The 17,107-nt window shown below is 40.8% G+C and overlaps 2 protein-coding genes across 4 annotated transcripts in view; one reads left to right on the top strand and one right to left on the bottom strand.

The window, feature by feature from the left end:
• The window catches only part of ME3 (malic enzyme 3), a 1,085,505-nt gene that overhangs the window by 720,302 nt on the left and 348,096 nt on the right, over window positions 1-17,107 (top strand). The gene's annotated exons all lie outside the window — the stretch shown is intronic.
• Window positions 8,562-17,107, bottom strand: part of PRSS23 (serine protease 23) — a 124,018-nt gene continuing 115,472 nt past the window's right edge. For all 3 annotated transcript variants that reach the window (XM_050755872.1, XM_050755874.1, XM_050755871.1), the window contains one exon: window positions 8,562-12,161. In XM_050755872.1, coding sequence (XP_050611829.1) covers window positions 10,997-12,148 — 1,152 coding nt within the window. In that variant the 5' untranslated portion in view covers window positions 12,149-12,161 and the 3' untranslated portion in view covers window positions 8,562-10,996. The remainder of the gene's footprint in view (window positions 12,162-17,107) is intronic.

The following is a 17,107-nucleotide window of genomic DNA, read 5'->3' as shown; positions in this document are numbered from 1 at the left end:
TGTATTCATCTTAATTGTTTTTTTCAAATTTCAGGGAATAATTTATACCATCTTTTGAGACAAGAATGTACAGCAAAAGTGTGGGGAACAGTAGTATACTGAGAGTGTGTGTATATATCGTGTATGCCTTTCCAAACCTGCCAGTCCTTTTGGCTTTCAACAGTGCTCACCAGCCACAGTCATTACTGTTCCCCATCCCACAATTAGCTTTTAAGAAGCATTATGTTCATAGTGAAAGGAATGTAGACTTTGAAATAGATTTATGGATTTATATTCATGTCACTATAAACCAATGGAAATGGTAATTTTTAAACAAACTTACTAAATATTGAGAGACTAAACTAAGTTGATAAATTATATATAGCAGTGTAGCTGTTTTCTCTCTCTAAAAAAAATTGAGCCAATGGCTTTTTTCTTATTGAAAAAGGTTTTGGATTAATAATGCATGTTGCACTGAATGTCTTGGTTCTGCTCTAATTGGTGCAGGTGGCCTGGACCCAGAGTTCTGCAGAGTGTCAGGTCTGTGATGCTGGCTGGGCCTCTTGCTGGCTTTCTACAGAAACTCAAAGATTTTTCTTGCTATTTGGATGATGCTTAAGTGTCTGGACCAGCGAGTCATAGCCTCAGCTACCCAGAAGGAGCCAAGAAGTCTGGGTCTGACTGAGGCCTATGGAGTGCTGACTTGTTATATGGGTGAGAGCATGGGACTCCCGCCCAGAAGCATTCAGCATTCCTAATTGGCTTTTTCAAGACACAGCATTGCCTGTAAGTCATCCTGTGCCACCAGATTACCTGGCACCACTCCAGTAGGATGTTAACAGAGGGAAGAAAGTAAAGAGTGGGCAAAGTTAAAAATAGCACAAAGAAAAAAAGTAAGAGAACAAACTTGAAAGAAGGATTTCACCACCATCATTAATAGCATGTATTGATTACCACTAAGTGTTTGGGTCATTTTGCACATTGCTCACTCTCATTCAAAGACACTGTCTTTGGAAGCCCCTCTGTGCAAATGGGAGAAGGTGCGGAAAGGATCAAACTAAAAGCAAATTCAAAGCAACCACGAGTTGCCCAGGAGCATTTGGGAAACAGTCATAAGTTAAATAAACCACTAGAGGGCAATCCAAGAATGAGCAAAAGTCAGTCCAGCTGGCAAAGAAGATGCCTTGGGGAAAGTTTTTTTTAAAGTACATTTTCCAACACATGAAGAAATCTGAGATCGTTTAGTCTGAATCTACAGAACAAGGTGATATTTCAAAATTTTGATTTATGTTTTCAAGTTTCATGTTGATTTAGAAAGGAAAAGTCTTCCTCAATTGTCAGAAACACTTATTAAACACAAATTGATCAGAATCATGTTATAATGAAAAACAATGGTTGCAACAGTAGTGTGTCTTAAAAATTTAGATCCCCCCCAGGCACTCGAGAAACTTCTGAATGTTGGCCATTCAAAATAGATTTCAATTAATGATACATATGATGTGGCACAGCATAAAGGAAATCTGAAAATCATGTGTGATTTGATTCATTTACACATGCTAAGCTATTTGGTTAGCATGTGTAAATGAATCAAATCACACATGATTTTTTTTACAGTTGTACTGATGATACAAAGTTTTTGGGTATGTAATACAGCTTTGCAGATATGTGCACATATTTTTTTCTGGTATATCTTCTTTGCAGGTAATTTAGTATGTGCTCATCAGTTGCTAACAGGGATTAAATCAAGGATTAAGCATCTTGATCAAGGATCAAACATCTCTTGTTCTGTATTTATCTTCCCTGAGGCTCTGTCTCCCAATCTGGAGGCATGGTTAGTTGCTACATTCTTGGTAGTCTCATGGCACCTTGCTATTAGTAGAATCAGAGCATGAACTCCCAAGGCAGACTACTAAAATATGGATCCCATTTCTAGCTGTGTGTTTTTGGCAAGTTACCTTGTTTCAATTAGCCGCTCTCTGACATAGATACAAAATCAATGCCTACTTCATAGGTTTGTAGTGGGAAGTGAATGAATTAATATATGTAAATCATTCATAAAAGTATCTGGCACATAACAGGTACTCAAGACATGCTTGTTGGTTTCATAAATGAATGATCTGAACATAATGTAAATTCATTACAAGAACAAGTTCATGAAGAAACTGCAGGATTCTTGGATGGATTTTCACTGGCTATAAAAAGTCAACTGGCCAGTGGCAAACAGAAGAGCTGAATAGTGATACTCTTGAAAAGAAACTCTAATTGGTGTTCAGGTCCGCTAGACAAGCCTCTTTGTCTTACGTCCAGAATACAGTGACAAGCCATGAGCCAGAAATATAGGTGTTTCAATAAAAGTATGGAATTTTGTCTCAAAAATGTCAGTCAGCCATTTGGAAAAGTTCTATCTGTAGTCACATAATTTCTCGCTTTGTTTTTGTCTTTTCAACTATAGCTATCTAAAGAGTTTAAAAATAGGCACACCATTAACTTAATTCTCTGGACAGATTGACACATTTCAAAAGAAAAAGTTTTTAAAACAGTATCTAAAAGAAACACCATATAAAAAGTTACAGGAAGTTCCAGAGTCAAGAAAAACATGATCCAAAATATACTATACATGAAATAGAAAGCATGAGGGAAACAGAAGCTCAGTTAGAAGGTAATTTAAAAAATCACAAAAAAGGCTTTCTTGCCCCTCAAAAACTATATTTTCAAGGAAAAATAGGCCATTTGAAAAAATATAGAATGTAAATAAATCTGATCACAACTATAAATGTCCAGATTTTTAGACTCAAACATGATCATTATGTATTATTCTTTCACAAAAGTGGGTCTTATAAATAATTAGATTTTCAAGTTAAATTTTTTTGCAGATGAATCTTCATAGGATTTTACAATTTTCAAGAACTCAGACAAATAGAGTGAAGAGAACTTGGGACACTAAACAGCTTGAAGAACAAAACGAAGCATAAAGAGGCTGATCGGTAAAGATATAATGAAGGAATTGAATGAATTCTTCCTGATATTATGTTATACTCTATGAACACATTTTTTTTTTCTGTGAAAGTAGAAAGGCAAAATGGTGGCATTTCTATTCCAACTCTGTGTTCAGCTGGTCTGGAAATCATCCTGGAGTAGTAAAACCTGTCACTTTAAAAAAACAGTGTCCTTATGTCCCAGAATGCCTTATCCACAGAGGATATTAGTCATGCTTGGGGCTATAGTAGTTTACCAAACATGGCATTTTCCATCAGGGAACTGGATGTGGAGCAAGTATTAATAAATCCAAGAAAGGAAATGTAATAATCAGGCAGGATGGTAACTCAAAGATTTATTAAAATGTATGGGAAACACTCAACTTATTCAATTTACAAAGTGGCAATTCCATTGTACTGAGGCCAAGATATTTTGTGGAGACAGTAGTTACTGAGCCTCATCACTCTGGGAGGTACAGCAAGAGTCATGACTACAGTGACCTCAAAAGGAGAAGACACATAAACAACCCTGAGCACAGGGATGTATCTCAGTCATCTCTGCAGCCCCAGTGTGAACACAGTGACTGGCACCGAGGTGGGCTTGAGGACATTTGCTGAATGAATAACTGACTGATTGACTAATTGAAGAGATGGAGGAAGGGCAACCTAGCTAGAGGGTAGAAGAGCTTGAGCGATGAGAGAGGGTTGAAAACACAGATGCGTTTGGTGCAACTTGGCTAGATGCCAGGTTATGTGACTCTGGAAAGCAATGGGGGATAAATCTGATCACTATATTGGATGGGTCATGGATTCAAGGCTAAGAAAACTAAACTTCTCTAGTAACCAGCATCTAGTCAATAGGAAACATAGGGGAGGGGCCTGATCATGTCTTTGCTTCAGAACATGTCTTGGGCAGGTGTGGGTGAGCGGGGAGGCTCAGAATCTGATTTGGAATCTGCTGTCATAGTTAAAGGAGAAAAATCAAGGTGAAATCAGGGCAGTGGCAGGGGAGCTGGAGAGGAGGTGATAGATAGCACTGAACTCTAGCTTGTTGCCTGTGAGATGTGGGAGAGGATCTCTGTTATGACAGGTCAAGACAGACAGACACTCATTTTCTCACAAATAATTCCTGTGCTAGACCATGGGATAGATAAAGGAAGACAGAGAAGAACAGAACTCAGCCCCTGCTCTTGCAAGGCTCATAGTCTAGTAGGAGAGACAGACACATAAATAACAACAGCAATGTAACACATGCTAGAATAGAACAGAATACATACAAAACACCACAAGAGTTTTATTCTGGGATGTGTTTGGACCCAAAGAATATCCAAGCTCAAGTAATCCTAAGTCATCATTTTCTGGGTTATATAAACCATCTGGGATCATTCATTCAATCATCCATTTGAATAACATTATTTATTGAGAACCTACATGCCAGGCACTATACTAATTGTGGACACAACAGACAAAAACCTCCGTCCTCATGAAATTATATTCTAGTGGCAGAGGACAAATACATAAATATAACAGAGTTAGTGATAAGTGCAGAGCAGGACAAAAAAAAACAGGGAAGGACAATAAGAACTGCCCGAAGAAGAGGCTGAGGAGCATTGAACTTCAGAGAAGATAGCCAGGCAAGGCCATCCTGAGAAGACAGCTCATTGGATGGCAAGAATCGGCTGCTGTTCCCATGGCTGCTGCTCGGATTCTAGCCCCTTTGTCTGTTTATTTCATTTCCTGAGACTCTCCTCATTCTCTCCAAGGCAAACACTTCAGTCTTTCTTCACTGGATTGGAACTTGACACTTCTCAAAGCTGTTCTTGCTCTTTATGGAAGAGAGGGCCTTAGTCCTTTTAATAGCCCAAAGACAAGGGGCAGTGATAAATCAAGACTAAGAGAGCACTCAGTATTTTTACACACTTGATACACACATAGACAAATACCACACTGAAGAGTCACCCTGCACTTTCTGCCTCTCAGAAAACATTATTCCAGGCAGGAGGGGATGGCAGGGGGCCTCCCTGAGCCCATGTTTGCACCACCCCATTGATGCCTGGGTTCTTGCTCTTCTTGTGGGCACAGCTGTCACAAGTGTCCCTGAAGGATTCAGTTAATCAATCCCTCATTCACAGGCATGATAAGCATAGCTGGTGCACAGTGCCCCATGCTTGCATGGTGGGTGCACAGAGATACACAAGGCAAAGTTCTGCTTGTCATGAAAACAGCTGGGGCTTGGAGGACTAGACAGACTCCTCTCTGGTCTCCTGCCTTCCACCCCATCTTTCCCACCATAGCCAGAGGGACATTTCTAAACATAGCCTGAAGTGCAATCTGATCTTGTCCCACCCTTTGTCTCCCCTTCCTCAACTTGGCTTCCAACTTTTTTCTCTTGGTTTCTTTGAGGCTACATTTTCCTCTTTGTCCTCAACCTTATTGGTGGCTTCTTACCAGCTTCCTTACTGCCTCCTCCTCCTTCTCCTCCTCTTCCTTCTCCTCTTCTACTGAACCCTCCTCCTCTTCTAATAAATGTTGGTAGACTGGGACTCAGTCCTCAGCCTTCTTCTCCTCTCAAGCCTCATTCTCTCCCCAGGTGATATTATCTCTCTGTGGTTTAAATACCATCTACAAGTACATTTGAGATATTTCTACTGAGCTTCACAATCAGAGATCCTATAGTTCATTTGACATTGGCATTTGGGTGTCCGCTAGACAACTGAAACCTAACACTACTGACACAGGAATTCTTGGTTTTCATTTCCACAGCAGAATCTAATTCTCTTCCTTTAGTCTTTCTTATCTCAGCAAATGGCACCTGGAATTGCCTGGATGCTTAGGCCCCAAGCCAAGCAGTCATTCTTGATTCCCCCTTTACCACACCTATTCATGATGGCTCTACTTTCAAATATATACTCTTCCAGATATGACCACTATTCAATATCCTCTACTTCCATAGTCAAAGCCACTGCCATTTCTTACCTGGATTACTAGTTTTCCCCTTGCCACTGCCTAAAATCCATTCTCTATTTAGCATCCAAAGAGATATTGTAAAATATAAATGAGTTTCAGGGCTGCACTGTGATTTTTGTGGGCCCTAAGCACTTTTGGCTTCATAAGTCTCCTCCTCCATTAAAAATATTAAAAACTATATTTTATGACTGTTAATACAGAGATAAATATGTTACCATTATATTAGCACATTTTATTAGGCTTAAAAATTCACTTTCTTCTTCTGATTTTAAAATAAGTTAAAATATTTCTGTGTGATGCCTAAAACTGCTGTGGGCCCCAGGCACTGTGCCCACTGTCCCTTCATGGATAAGTCGGTCCTGATGAGGCCCCACCAGGGATCCTACTTAAAGTCCTTTGACTGTATCCCCCAGCAAGTAAGATGAATTAAAAAGACCTTACCAGAATCCTTAATTTCTGTATGAGCTGGCTGGACTCTAGCTTTTTGAACTCTTCCCCATCTATCTCTTAAACAAAATGAGTTTGCTACTGCCAGGGGCCCTTGCACTTCAGTTTGTTGAGGCTCAAACATATTCCCTCCCAAATGCTCAATGAGCCACTAACACACAGGTGTAGCAAGCCTATGAGTTTCTTGTGGGTTATGCAAATAGGAAACAAGATGACTGGGCTTGAAGCATCTTGCTGGCTGTGTACTTGAGAGAGCTATCTGGTAGATAAAGGTGCCCCCAAAAGCAGGAGACAGAGGGTTATATCACCACAGGTAAGGGCTAAAGAGGGTAGAAGAGCTGGTGTTATCTGAGAAGCAGCAAGCAATGAAGAGAGAACCTCATCGCAGTGAGTCAGATAAAGATGCCTGTCTCCTTTCTCTCTTCCTCAGCTTCAACCGAGCCCACTGAGAAGCTATAACCCAGAAGACGGAGGATCTTTAAATCATATGGAGGGTTTAAATTTTAAACCACACTGCATTGGGATTTATTTGCCATAAGGAACTAGGCAACTATGGAATCAGTCTGCCCAACTCCAAGGCCATCATCTTCCCATACCAGGCTGCTATCTCAGCTCTTAATCCTGTTTACCCTTTTTTTAAAATTAAAAAAAAAATTTTTTTTGAGACAGAGTCTCACTCTGTTGCCTAGGCTGGAGTGCAGTGGCATAATTTTGGCTCATTGCAACCACCGACTCCTAGATTCAAGCAATTCTCCTGCCTTAGCTTCCCTAGTAGCTGGGACTACAGGCATGTGCCACCATGCCCGGCCAATTTTTGTATTTTTAGTAGAGATGGGGTTTCACCATGTTAGCAGGGCTAGTCTGGATCTCCTCACCTCAAGTGATCCACCTTCCTCGGCCTCCCAAAGTGCTAGGATTACAGGCATGAGCCACCATGCCCAGCCAACCCCTGTTTACTCTTGTTCTGGAAGCTGGTTTATTTCCTCCTCCGGGGGGAACCCCAGACTAAAAACAGATGTGTTGTTGATCTTCCAGAAATGGCCCCATGTCTATGTATATACGATGACCCCATCCCATCGAAAGGATTTTTAAATGCCCTTCCCCTATTGGAGGCCCTCAGAATGCCGAGCCAGGCAAAGAAGGTATCACAGGAATCACAATGGAAGCCCAGAGAGGAGAAACACAGGGAGTTGCAGCCCCACCTTTGTTCCTAGATTAGCAAGGATGGCTGCCAGTCTGCACTCTATACAGTGCTTTGAAAGGTTAATAATTAGGTGACCAAACATGCTTGTTGGCCAAAACATACCTGGCTTACAGCTGCTGCCCCAGCTTCATTATTCATAGCATTCTCAAAAGAATCCCATTCTGAATAAATGAAATGGCTGCCTTATCAAACATCCATAGAAATCAATGGTTAGAGGAAACTTCAAGGTATACTTGAGCTGATTCATGACAAGAACAAAGAAAGTGCAGACATGAATAGCAGCAGAACCCAGGCAAAGTAAGAAGGAAGCCCTTAGTGTTGGGGATCACTGTCAGAATTCCCTGGATGGCTGCCATTTACCCTTCAGTTAGCAGAAAGTAGCCTAGAGTCATCATTCCAGGACAGGCTTAGTCATCCTTAACAAGTTCTGAGTTAAAGACTTCCCGTAGGGTTTGTTAGGGAAAGAGTGATTCCTTGAATACATGATCCAGGCATCACCGGGTGTTTCCTATCTCCCCAAGCAGGTAGACTGAGCTACAAAAGAACAGGGAATTGGGAGCATGACCTTGATATTTCAATCCCTTTTTGGTCCAAAAACAATAAAAAGAAAGAATACACATACAACTCTACCATTTACTGGCTCATATTTCTTTACCTCTTTAAGGCTATTTCCCCACCTTTTAAAAACACTATCTCCTTTCCAAAATTCAAAATTTAAAGTCTATGTAAAATATGTGTCCCCAGTTCTGCCACAAACTTCTGATTCTCAGCGACTGATAATTTTCAAATTTATTATTTCTAATTTCACGCTGTGAAGACTTCCAAATCCTGGTTACAGGGTCTGGTTAAACCCTAAAGGCACCTGACCCCACTTGGACTCATCATTCTTTCTACATTATCACCTCAACGAAAAGGCTGTTACAGAGATCTCCAGAATGTGTTTGATAGAACACCAGATTGCTCATAGGCATTATATGAGAAAACAAGGGTTTTGTGATCAGAGATGTTTATTTAAATGCAGATTTTACAACCTCAACTTGTCCCTTTACAACAGGTCTTCCCAGAGCTTTTAATGTGCAGACAGGCATGCGAACCTCTGATAAAGAGAGGGAAAATGAAGAGGCATCTTCCTCTGACTTAATATGACCCTTTTTACTTTTGGTAGAAAATCGTAAGGCATGAGTGTTTACCTGCACACTTTGGGAAACGTGGTTCTACTAGTCGAACTAGGCAAATATGCTTCTAACGTGTATAACTAATACATGTAAAGCACTCATTACATTAATAACGCCATGAGTCCTTTTTTCTTTTTCTGTCAACTACTATGATAGTTTAATACCATGCTTTCTTTTACTATCACTAAAAAGATGGACATGTTGAATTAGTTTACAATTTTCTTTTACGGTTCTATGAGTTAAGCTGTATACAGCATATGGGTGTATCATACTTTAGTAAATTACATCTACTTGTGAACTAAACATTGATTTCATTTTGACTTTGTGCCATTGTCTAACTTTGCAAAAAAACACAATCAAGGAATCAAGGTGCTTCATAAAAGGAGCATCTATTTTTTTAAAAAATCCATTCTGGTCTTGGTGTTCAGTGACCTTTTTATCACTAAGCAAACAAAACCCCCAAATACCAGACATAGAAATGGAGACCTCTCTTCTTCCTCAGGCTAGATTCCTGTTAGATTCCAAAGAAAAATGTGTTGGAACTCAGAATTTTCCTGGCGGCTCTGCATCTCCCTGCTATGCATAGTATTTCTTATATGATTTGAAGAAAGCACTGTGGTTGTATATTCCTTGAGTGCCTTATCAGAATTATCCTTCTTATCAGAATTATCCTTCCAAAAAGCTCAAGAAAGCCCTGGAGAATGTCTAAGTGACAGTGCTCCATCTGAATGTCCTCACAAATTGCTACAATGCAGGTTTACCTGGGGTGGAAGAACAGCAAACATGTGCCTTGTAGTCCATTTGCTTTTTTCTCCCTGATACATTTAGAAAGAAGTGCTTACTTAGGCTGAGAGCCATAAAATAAAAACATACAGTAAGTCCAAGTATTTTCTTTATATGCTGTAATTTGATAATATTGATAAAACATTTGTAAAGGCCTTTATTGGAAGGCATGATTCTGATCCATTTTTGCATTTTCCCAATTTTCATTTTTGCTATTATACCTAATCGTTTATCTATAACCTCGAGCATTCCAGCAAAAGGGGCCCTTTTAAAGCTAGTGGGGAAAAGGCCACACTGGTTTTCTTAAAGTAACTTCCAAGTATTTTTACTATAAATGAGAAAGAGAAGTTTCCAAATTGAAGACGTACATAGCTCCCAGAAAGCACACTGAAAACTATGCAGAATAATTTTTGATCAGGCTGGAGGACTGTGCCAGGCTCCAAACAAGTGGTTATTCTGTTGTGACATCTGCCAAGCAATGCTTCCATTGTTCTCTGGAATTTAATTCATTTTAAATTACTCCATCCAAATGATAAAACATGAGATGTGCTATAATCCAGGGGTAAAATGCTATGATTGTTTTTAGTGTGACCACAACTGTTTGCTGGAAGGAAATACGGCCTGTTCTAATTAAGCCCTGATTATTGTCTTCTGAAAAATAGCTAGTTCCAGAAACGTGAGTGAAATCCTGTTAAGTGGAAGAGTTGGGCTAAACAGTCTTGACCACTCTGGTATGACTTTAAAGTTGGGAGGGCCATCTGCAAAGACTTCCTACAAAGCAGAGCAACAGCCTTTGGAAGAGAAACTATTTTTGGAACTAAAAGCAGCTTGGGATACTGGTTTACTATAAGGTATAGTTTAATATGTGTATCAGTATAGTCAACACATTGTTTTACTGTTCAAAGACTACTGTGCAAATGCCTTAAACCCAAAATATTCTAACTTCCTAACAAATGTTGTCAAAGTTCCTAAATAGGAACACTACCTTATGGAAGCATCAATGATCAGGCACTGGAGAAAAAAACGAAAAAACCCACCACGAAGATGAATCTCAGAAGAAAACACACATGTACACATGAATTCATATCTCTTGTATGCCAAATATTTAATATAAACCTTTGAAACAAGTTCAGATGAAATAAAAATCAAAGTTTTCAAAAATGTGAAGGATTAACTTAATTGTCAAATATTCCTCATTGCCCCAAACATCAGTATTTTTTTATTTCTATGCAAAAGTATGCCTTCAAACTGCTTAAATGATATATGGTATGATACACAAACCGGTTTTCAAATAATAAAGCCAGTCATCTTGCAATTTTAAGAAATTAGGTAAAAGATTATACGACATATTACACACACACACACACACACACACACACGTGTGCACGCCAATGACAAAAAACAATTTGGGCCTCCTAAAATAAGTCCATGAAGACTCTTAACTGTTGCCAGGAAGGAACACTGTGTCACCCCTCCCTACAATCCAGGTAGTTTCCTTTAATCCAATAGCAAATCTGGGCATATTTGAGTGGAGTGATTCTAACAGCCACGTTAAAATCCTGTGGGGAACCATTCATGTCCACCCACTGGTGCCCTGAAAAAATGCCAATAATTTTTCGCTCCCACTTCTGCTGCTGTCTCTTCCACATCCTCACATAGACCCCAGACCCGCTGGCCCCTGGCTGGGCATCACATTGCTGGTAGAGCAGGTCATAGGTCTCATCTTTGACGTCGCAGAAGCGATACACCAAATTGCCTGGTCGGTCATTATCATAACCAGAGAAGTGGATTCTGCCCCCTGGCAGCTGCTTAGCAGGAGGGCTCACCCCAATCTTCATAAATTTTCTCTTGTGGGGCTTTTTGAGTTCCAGGAGGGCATAGTCATAATCCATGCCGATGTCGTTGGCATTGCCCTTGATCCAACCCTTGGGCACATGGGTGCGTTTCACCCGGATCCACTGAAATTTCATCTTCTCGGGCATGGCTGAAGTGGAGTCATTGGCCCCTCGACCACCATCTTTAAACTTGGGCTTCAGGAAGCCCACTCGAAGCTTCTGGGTTCCTTTCACATAGGTTTTTCCATCGTGTATGCAGTGGGCAGCTGTGAGGACATGCTTCTCTGCCACCAGGGTGCCGGTGCAGCCTGTGGATAACTTCACTGATGTTGAGAAAGGGTAGTTGAGCAGGAAGTCCTTCCCAAAAATGCTGAACCTGCTGTCATAGCCATAAATCTGCCGCTTCCTCCGAGACTTTCCTGAAGACCCTGAGTCTCGGTGTTGGGCCCCACCTCCACTACTGCTGAGGATGTAGATGCCCACCTGTGTCTCCGTGCGACTGCCATTGGCATAGAGCGTTTCATAAGACAGATATTGCTTGGCCTCTTCATAAGTGGGCAGTGGAGTTCCCTTATGACACTGGGGTCCACATGAAGAAGATACTTCCAATTTGGCTTCGGCTCCAAAGTCTGGCTTGGCTAAACTGAGGGTAGACTGGGGCAAGACGACAGGGAGGCGGTATGCAGGCCAAGTGGGTTTCCAGGGGGCACTGTAAGGGCTCACTTGTCCAACAGCACAGAGCAGAAGGAAGAGAAGGAAGAGGAGCCCTGGAATCCCTGCCATGCCGAGCACTGTTCTGTAGAAACAAAGACAAGCAGGTCAGGAGGGCAAGGGCTGAACATTCATTTACTGCAGACAGCAAAGCCCAGCAACAGGCCTGTCATTGTTTCTGTCTTTGAACCCTCCTCAGGAATCAGGGTGTGGAGAGGAATCCTTAGATAACGGTCTCACTTTCAATGCAAAGGCTCGACCTTAGGAACGTTCCTGTGGCTGGGTGCCTGAAGTGAAATTGGGTGTTCCTTTTTTTCTATGTTTAAGATGCCCCTAATGATGGTAGACTACAGAGCAGCATGCATAAAGTCATTAGTCCCCTGGCTAATTGAATGACTGGCCCCAATTTCCATGTGATTTTGAGCCCTCTTTGTGCTTGATTCTAAACCTCCTTCTCTTCTACCTTCCTGATGCCCCTGCCTTTCCCTCCTGCTTCTCTCATTCTCATTGTAACATGTACTTGGATATTTTCAGAGCAACTTCTCAGAGCTCACTCAGAGGGTCAATTTAAATTACATGGCTTACTGAGTGACTGAGACATCAAAGAAGGACCGCTCCACAGTGTCACAATTACCACCACTCCTATGGTTTTTAAATGATGGTGCATTCGAGAAAGGGTATGAGATTTTTTGTTTTTGTTTTGTTTTTTGCTTTGAATTTACAACAACCTTTACTATTATATATATTGAGTTCCAGAGTGGCTAGGCTTCTAATAAAATATTCCTTCTTCCTTTGGATTATGTCGTACACTACCAGGATCTTTGTCAATATCTAAAGCTCTAATGTTGCATCAGCTATAACACTATGACTGTTACCATTGGTTACTTTTTCAGTTGTTGATATCTGTATTTCCAGCTAAATCCCTTAAATTTGGGCATGTGCTAACACTTAACAAAGATTTGTTAAATGGATGCTTGTATTAATGGAAAAGTGAATGAATGTTGCATGCTGACTGCTTATGACAATGATGTACATGGATGATGTGGTAGCTCAGAGAAAGAGCTTGAGGCCAGTTGTGGGAGTAAGAACAAGAGAGGCCTTCTAGGGGAAGTGATGCTTGAGAAATAATATGCCACAGCCTCACTCCAACCTCTCAATATAGAGGACCAAATGTATAATTTGGCAAATGCACCCATTGTTTAGAAGCAATAGGAGTCCTAGTAAAGGTGACACTGTGGAGCTGTCCCTCCTTGATGCCTCGGTCATTCAGTAAGCTGTGTAATTTAAATTTACCCTCTAAATGAACAAATTGCCCTAGAAATTTTCCAGGCATCACCTGATGTTTCAGATGGGTACTGAAGTTGAAAAGAAGTCTGCTAACATAAGACAGAAGGGGATACTTAGGGAAGGGAAACAAGAGTCTGTGCAAGGGCACAGCAACATGCAACCATGTGAGTAATTTTGGGAATCACACTGAGCTCAACAAGGGTGGAGTAGAGGAAGTGGTGGAGGCAGCAGGTAAGAGCTAGATTCTGAAGGGCTATGTGTACTAAATGAAGAAGTTTGGATTTTACATTGCAAGGTATGTTTAAATGCCCAGATCAATCATCCCACAACAAAAACAACAAGGAGGAAGACTGAAAGTGCTTTCGTAAATGTTTAAGCATCAGTTGGCCCTCAGTGGCTCTGACTCTTCTGGTTCAATAGAAGCTGACTCAGCAGGTAGGGTAACTCATTCACAACCAAGCATCCAAAAACAAGGAGCCCGAAGGGGTAGGTCGCGGGAGGCTCTCAGAACACAGCAGAAGTCAGGAAGAAACTGTTTTGTTATTCTCATTCTCTTCCTGTTTGAGAGTACAGATCTACTGACAACTGTGGGTGCCTTTTGCTCCCTTTTACATAAAACTAGAAAATCCCAATGATCTGACGTAGTATAGGGGAGTGTGCTTATTCTCATTCCCAATATCCACACTGTGTTTCTAAACTATGTGTGTGCCCCACCCACCTCTGGGACCTTTTTGCTTGACTCCTCTTGGCTTCCACTTCTGTCAGGGAGAATAGGGATAGGAAAAGAAAGAAATAAGGTCCTGGAAAAGCCGGTTCCTTGGGACTCCCTGATTCTTTGAAACTCTACTTGTCTCCATCTTTCCAAATAGGAAGGGTCCCTGAGCCCTTTTGTAGGAAGGACATACATTTCTTTAAATCCTTGAAGTCATGGGACGCCTGCATATGTGCACACACGTGTTTATATGTGCTTGTTGGGAGTACTGCCAAGACTAAACGTTCTAAGTAGACTAGGAAGGGATGCCAACACTAGCTGAGTCCTCCTCACCAATGGAGAACTGGGCAGTGAGATGGGTGTGGTGACGACAACCCTTTAGGAGATCTGTGGGGCATGGTTCTGTCTGATTATTCCCACCTACTGGCTGAGGATTCATCCTTTGGGCTTATCCAGGACTTGAGCAGCCTTTTCTCTATGTAAGTTGCTGTCTAGGTGACCAAATGCCCCACTCACACCAGAATCCCTGCCAAGTGTGACATGGACTACGAGGAGTAATAGATCTCCCACACGGCTGTATCTTGGGCTCCAACGCACCATCCTCTCCTGCCTTTGAGTAATGTGGGGAATGGTAATGTGGCTTACATTGAGCAGCAGACGTGGTAAGCCAAGTTTTACTTCAGCTTATCTTAAGAAAGAAAACACAGAATGCAGAGGTCCAAGCTGCCAAGTGTTCTTGTTTTTAAAATATGATTCTTGGGGGAGACAGAGTAGGAGATGAGGTAGTATTATACTGTGTATTATCATCAGCTACACAGAATATTTTCAATGTGCATGAAGAACATGGCAGTTACAATATCCTCTTTCATTAGCCACAGCCTTACTCCAACCTCTCAATATAGAGGACCAAATGTATTCTTTGGCAAAATGATGAATGATTATGTCTCAAGAAACTTTGCGATCAGTTATGAATCACAGAATCCTGTTAGAGAATGCTAAAGAGTCTACTGTATGATAGAATATGACTAATTCAGAGTTCTTACAACTTAAATTCTGTTCATTTAGCCAGGAGTGAAGGAGAAGCCAGCCATCTATAAGAAACAAAACAAAACAAACTGCTAACCCAACACGACAGTGTGAAGCTTTAACTTTGAAGAATAAACTTTTCGGAGACTCAAAAAGTCCTAATTTCTATTAGTTTGCAACTCTGCTTCCAAGTTATCTACATTACTAAACCCTACTTACTAACTTGTGTGATGACTTTGTTCTGACAGCATTATATATCTTGCTTAAAGCTTCCATGTAACCCTAAAAGTTATAAAATTGCATTTAAAACACTTTAATTCAGATTTAGAAATGAATGCAGACTTTTAGAAACGAATTCCCATCAAATTATTTCAAATGGATTAGGCTTAGATATTTTTAAAATATCTAATCAGAAATTAGAAGATACAGCTGTAGGTTCTCAAGCCCTTAAATGGGTTTAAACTGATGTCTGTATTAACGCTACAAGCTTCTTAAGTTGCTCAGTCCTTTACCAAATGTTTATTTAGGGTGGTTTAGAAATTCTTCTGAATAGCATCCTCAACCAGACGGTCTCTTTAGCTGGTCTTTTTAGCTCTGGTCTTTTCAGGTCCAGGATTCCCTAATTTTATAATTTTCCAGAATCACAGAAGTCCAGGTCAGGGACGATGCTGTCTATAGTGTCTGTACTGTCATTTACGTCTCAAGACCATTGATTCATGGAATTATGGAGGGTGGAGGCAGAGGAGGGGGAAAGGAAAAGGAAAATGTATCACGCTAATCTCTCACTTATCTGGCAGACAAGATTTCCCTGATCAGTCTGCAAGAGGACCACTGTTTGAGAGAATGATTTAACTCCATAGCAAAAAAGCGCTGGGAGGGAAAACCTCATCTTTAGTTCATCTATTCTCTATTGTACAAATTGTGACTCCAGCAGAAGGCAGCTTTCAAGAACGGAGTGGAGGGATGGCTGGGTGTCTATGCTCTTAAGACAGGCCCCAAAGAAAAGCCTGAGGAAGAAACAACACTCCTGTCCATTAAGGGTCTTTCCTGAGGCATTCGCAGCCTGCCCTGGCTCATCCTCATTAATAACACAACAAATGACGCGCAACTGTGACGCTTTAAAATTAGGTTTGTGGATTTACATGAATTTCTCAACTCACATGATAATGGATTAATTTCTCAGAAGACAAATAATTATTGCTCCCATTTGTATAAACGCTGGGTAAGCCTGTGCTATACCTGTTTATTTAAACATAAACACTCGTCTAAGGCATAAACAGATGTAATGAAAACATTCATAATCCCACACCTGGAAAGGTAACTAATGAGTTACATAATTTTAAATTCTCTCTCACCCTCATAAATGAATGAATCACCATATCCTTGCAGAGCTGCCTGAAAGACTCACACCTTAAAAATGGAATGAAGATTTTCAAATCTTCTCCTTTTACCTAAGTCTGGATGAAGAAAATTTAGGTCTATAACATTTCACCTCTAGGAATAAGCTTTTGCTGAATAAAGATTCCTCATATACATAAATTATCTGCTAAGGTTTCCAACTAAGTGTTTCCGTGCATCATTTTACCTAACTGGCAGGGAAGAATGGAAAACGAAGGTAAGAAAATATTTTTTCACCATGCTTAGTAATACAGAAACTATTCATTTTCCAGCTTTGGGTATCTGATTCAGAAATGGGTTACACATTCCACCCTCCATCACTCAATATGAGCCACTGTCTGAAAATATTTATACTTTTTGAGGATGCTGCCACTTCATAGGCCCTTGGTGGTGGGACTTCGCACATTTAACAGATATGCAAACAACAATCTCTTCGGAGTCTGGGTGCAGTGACTACTATCTCCTGCAAGGCACTTTAGTCTTGAAAACTGCAACAACACAGGTCTCCTCAAGAGGGCCACTGTTTGAGAGAATGATTTAACTCCTATAGCAAACAAGTGCTGGGAGGGAAAACCTAAGCCTTAGGCCATGTATTCTCTATTGTACAA

This window comes from Macaca thibetana, chromosome 14, assembly GCF_024542745.1.
Source record: "Macaca thibetana thibetana isolate TM-01 chromosome 14, ASM2454274v1, whole genome shotgun sequence".
Taxonomy (NCBI): Eukaryota; Metazoa; Chordata; class Mammalia; order Primates; family Cercopithecidae; genus Macaca; species Macaca thibetana.
This window is presented reverse-complemented; position numbering and strand designations above follow the sequence as displayed.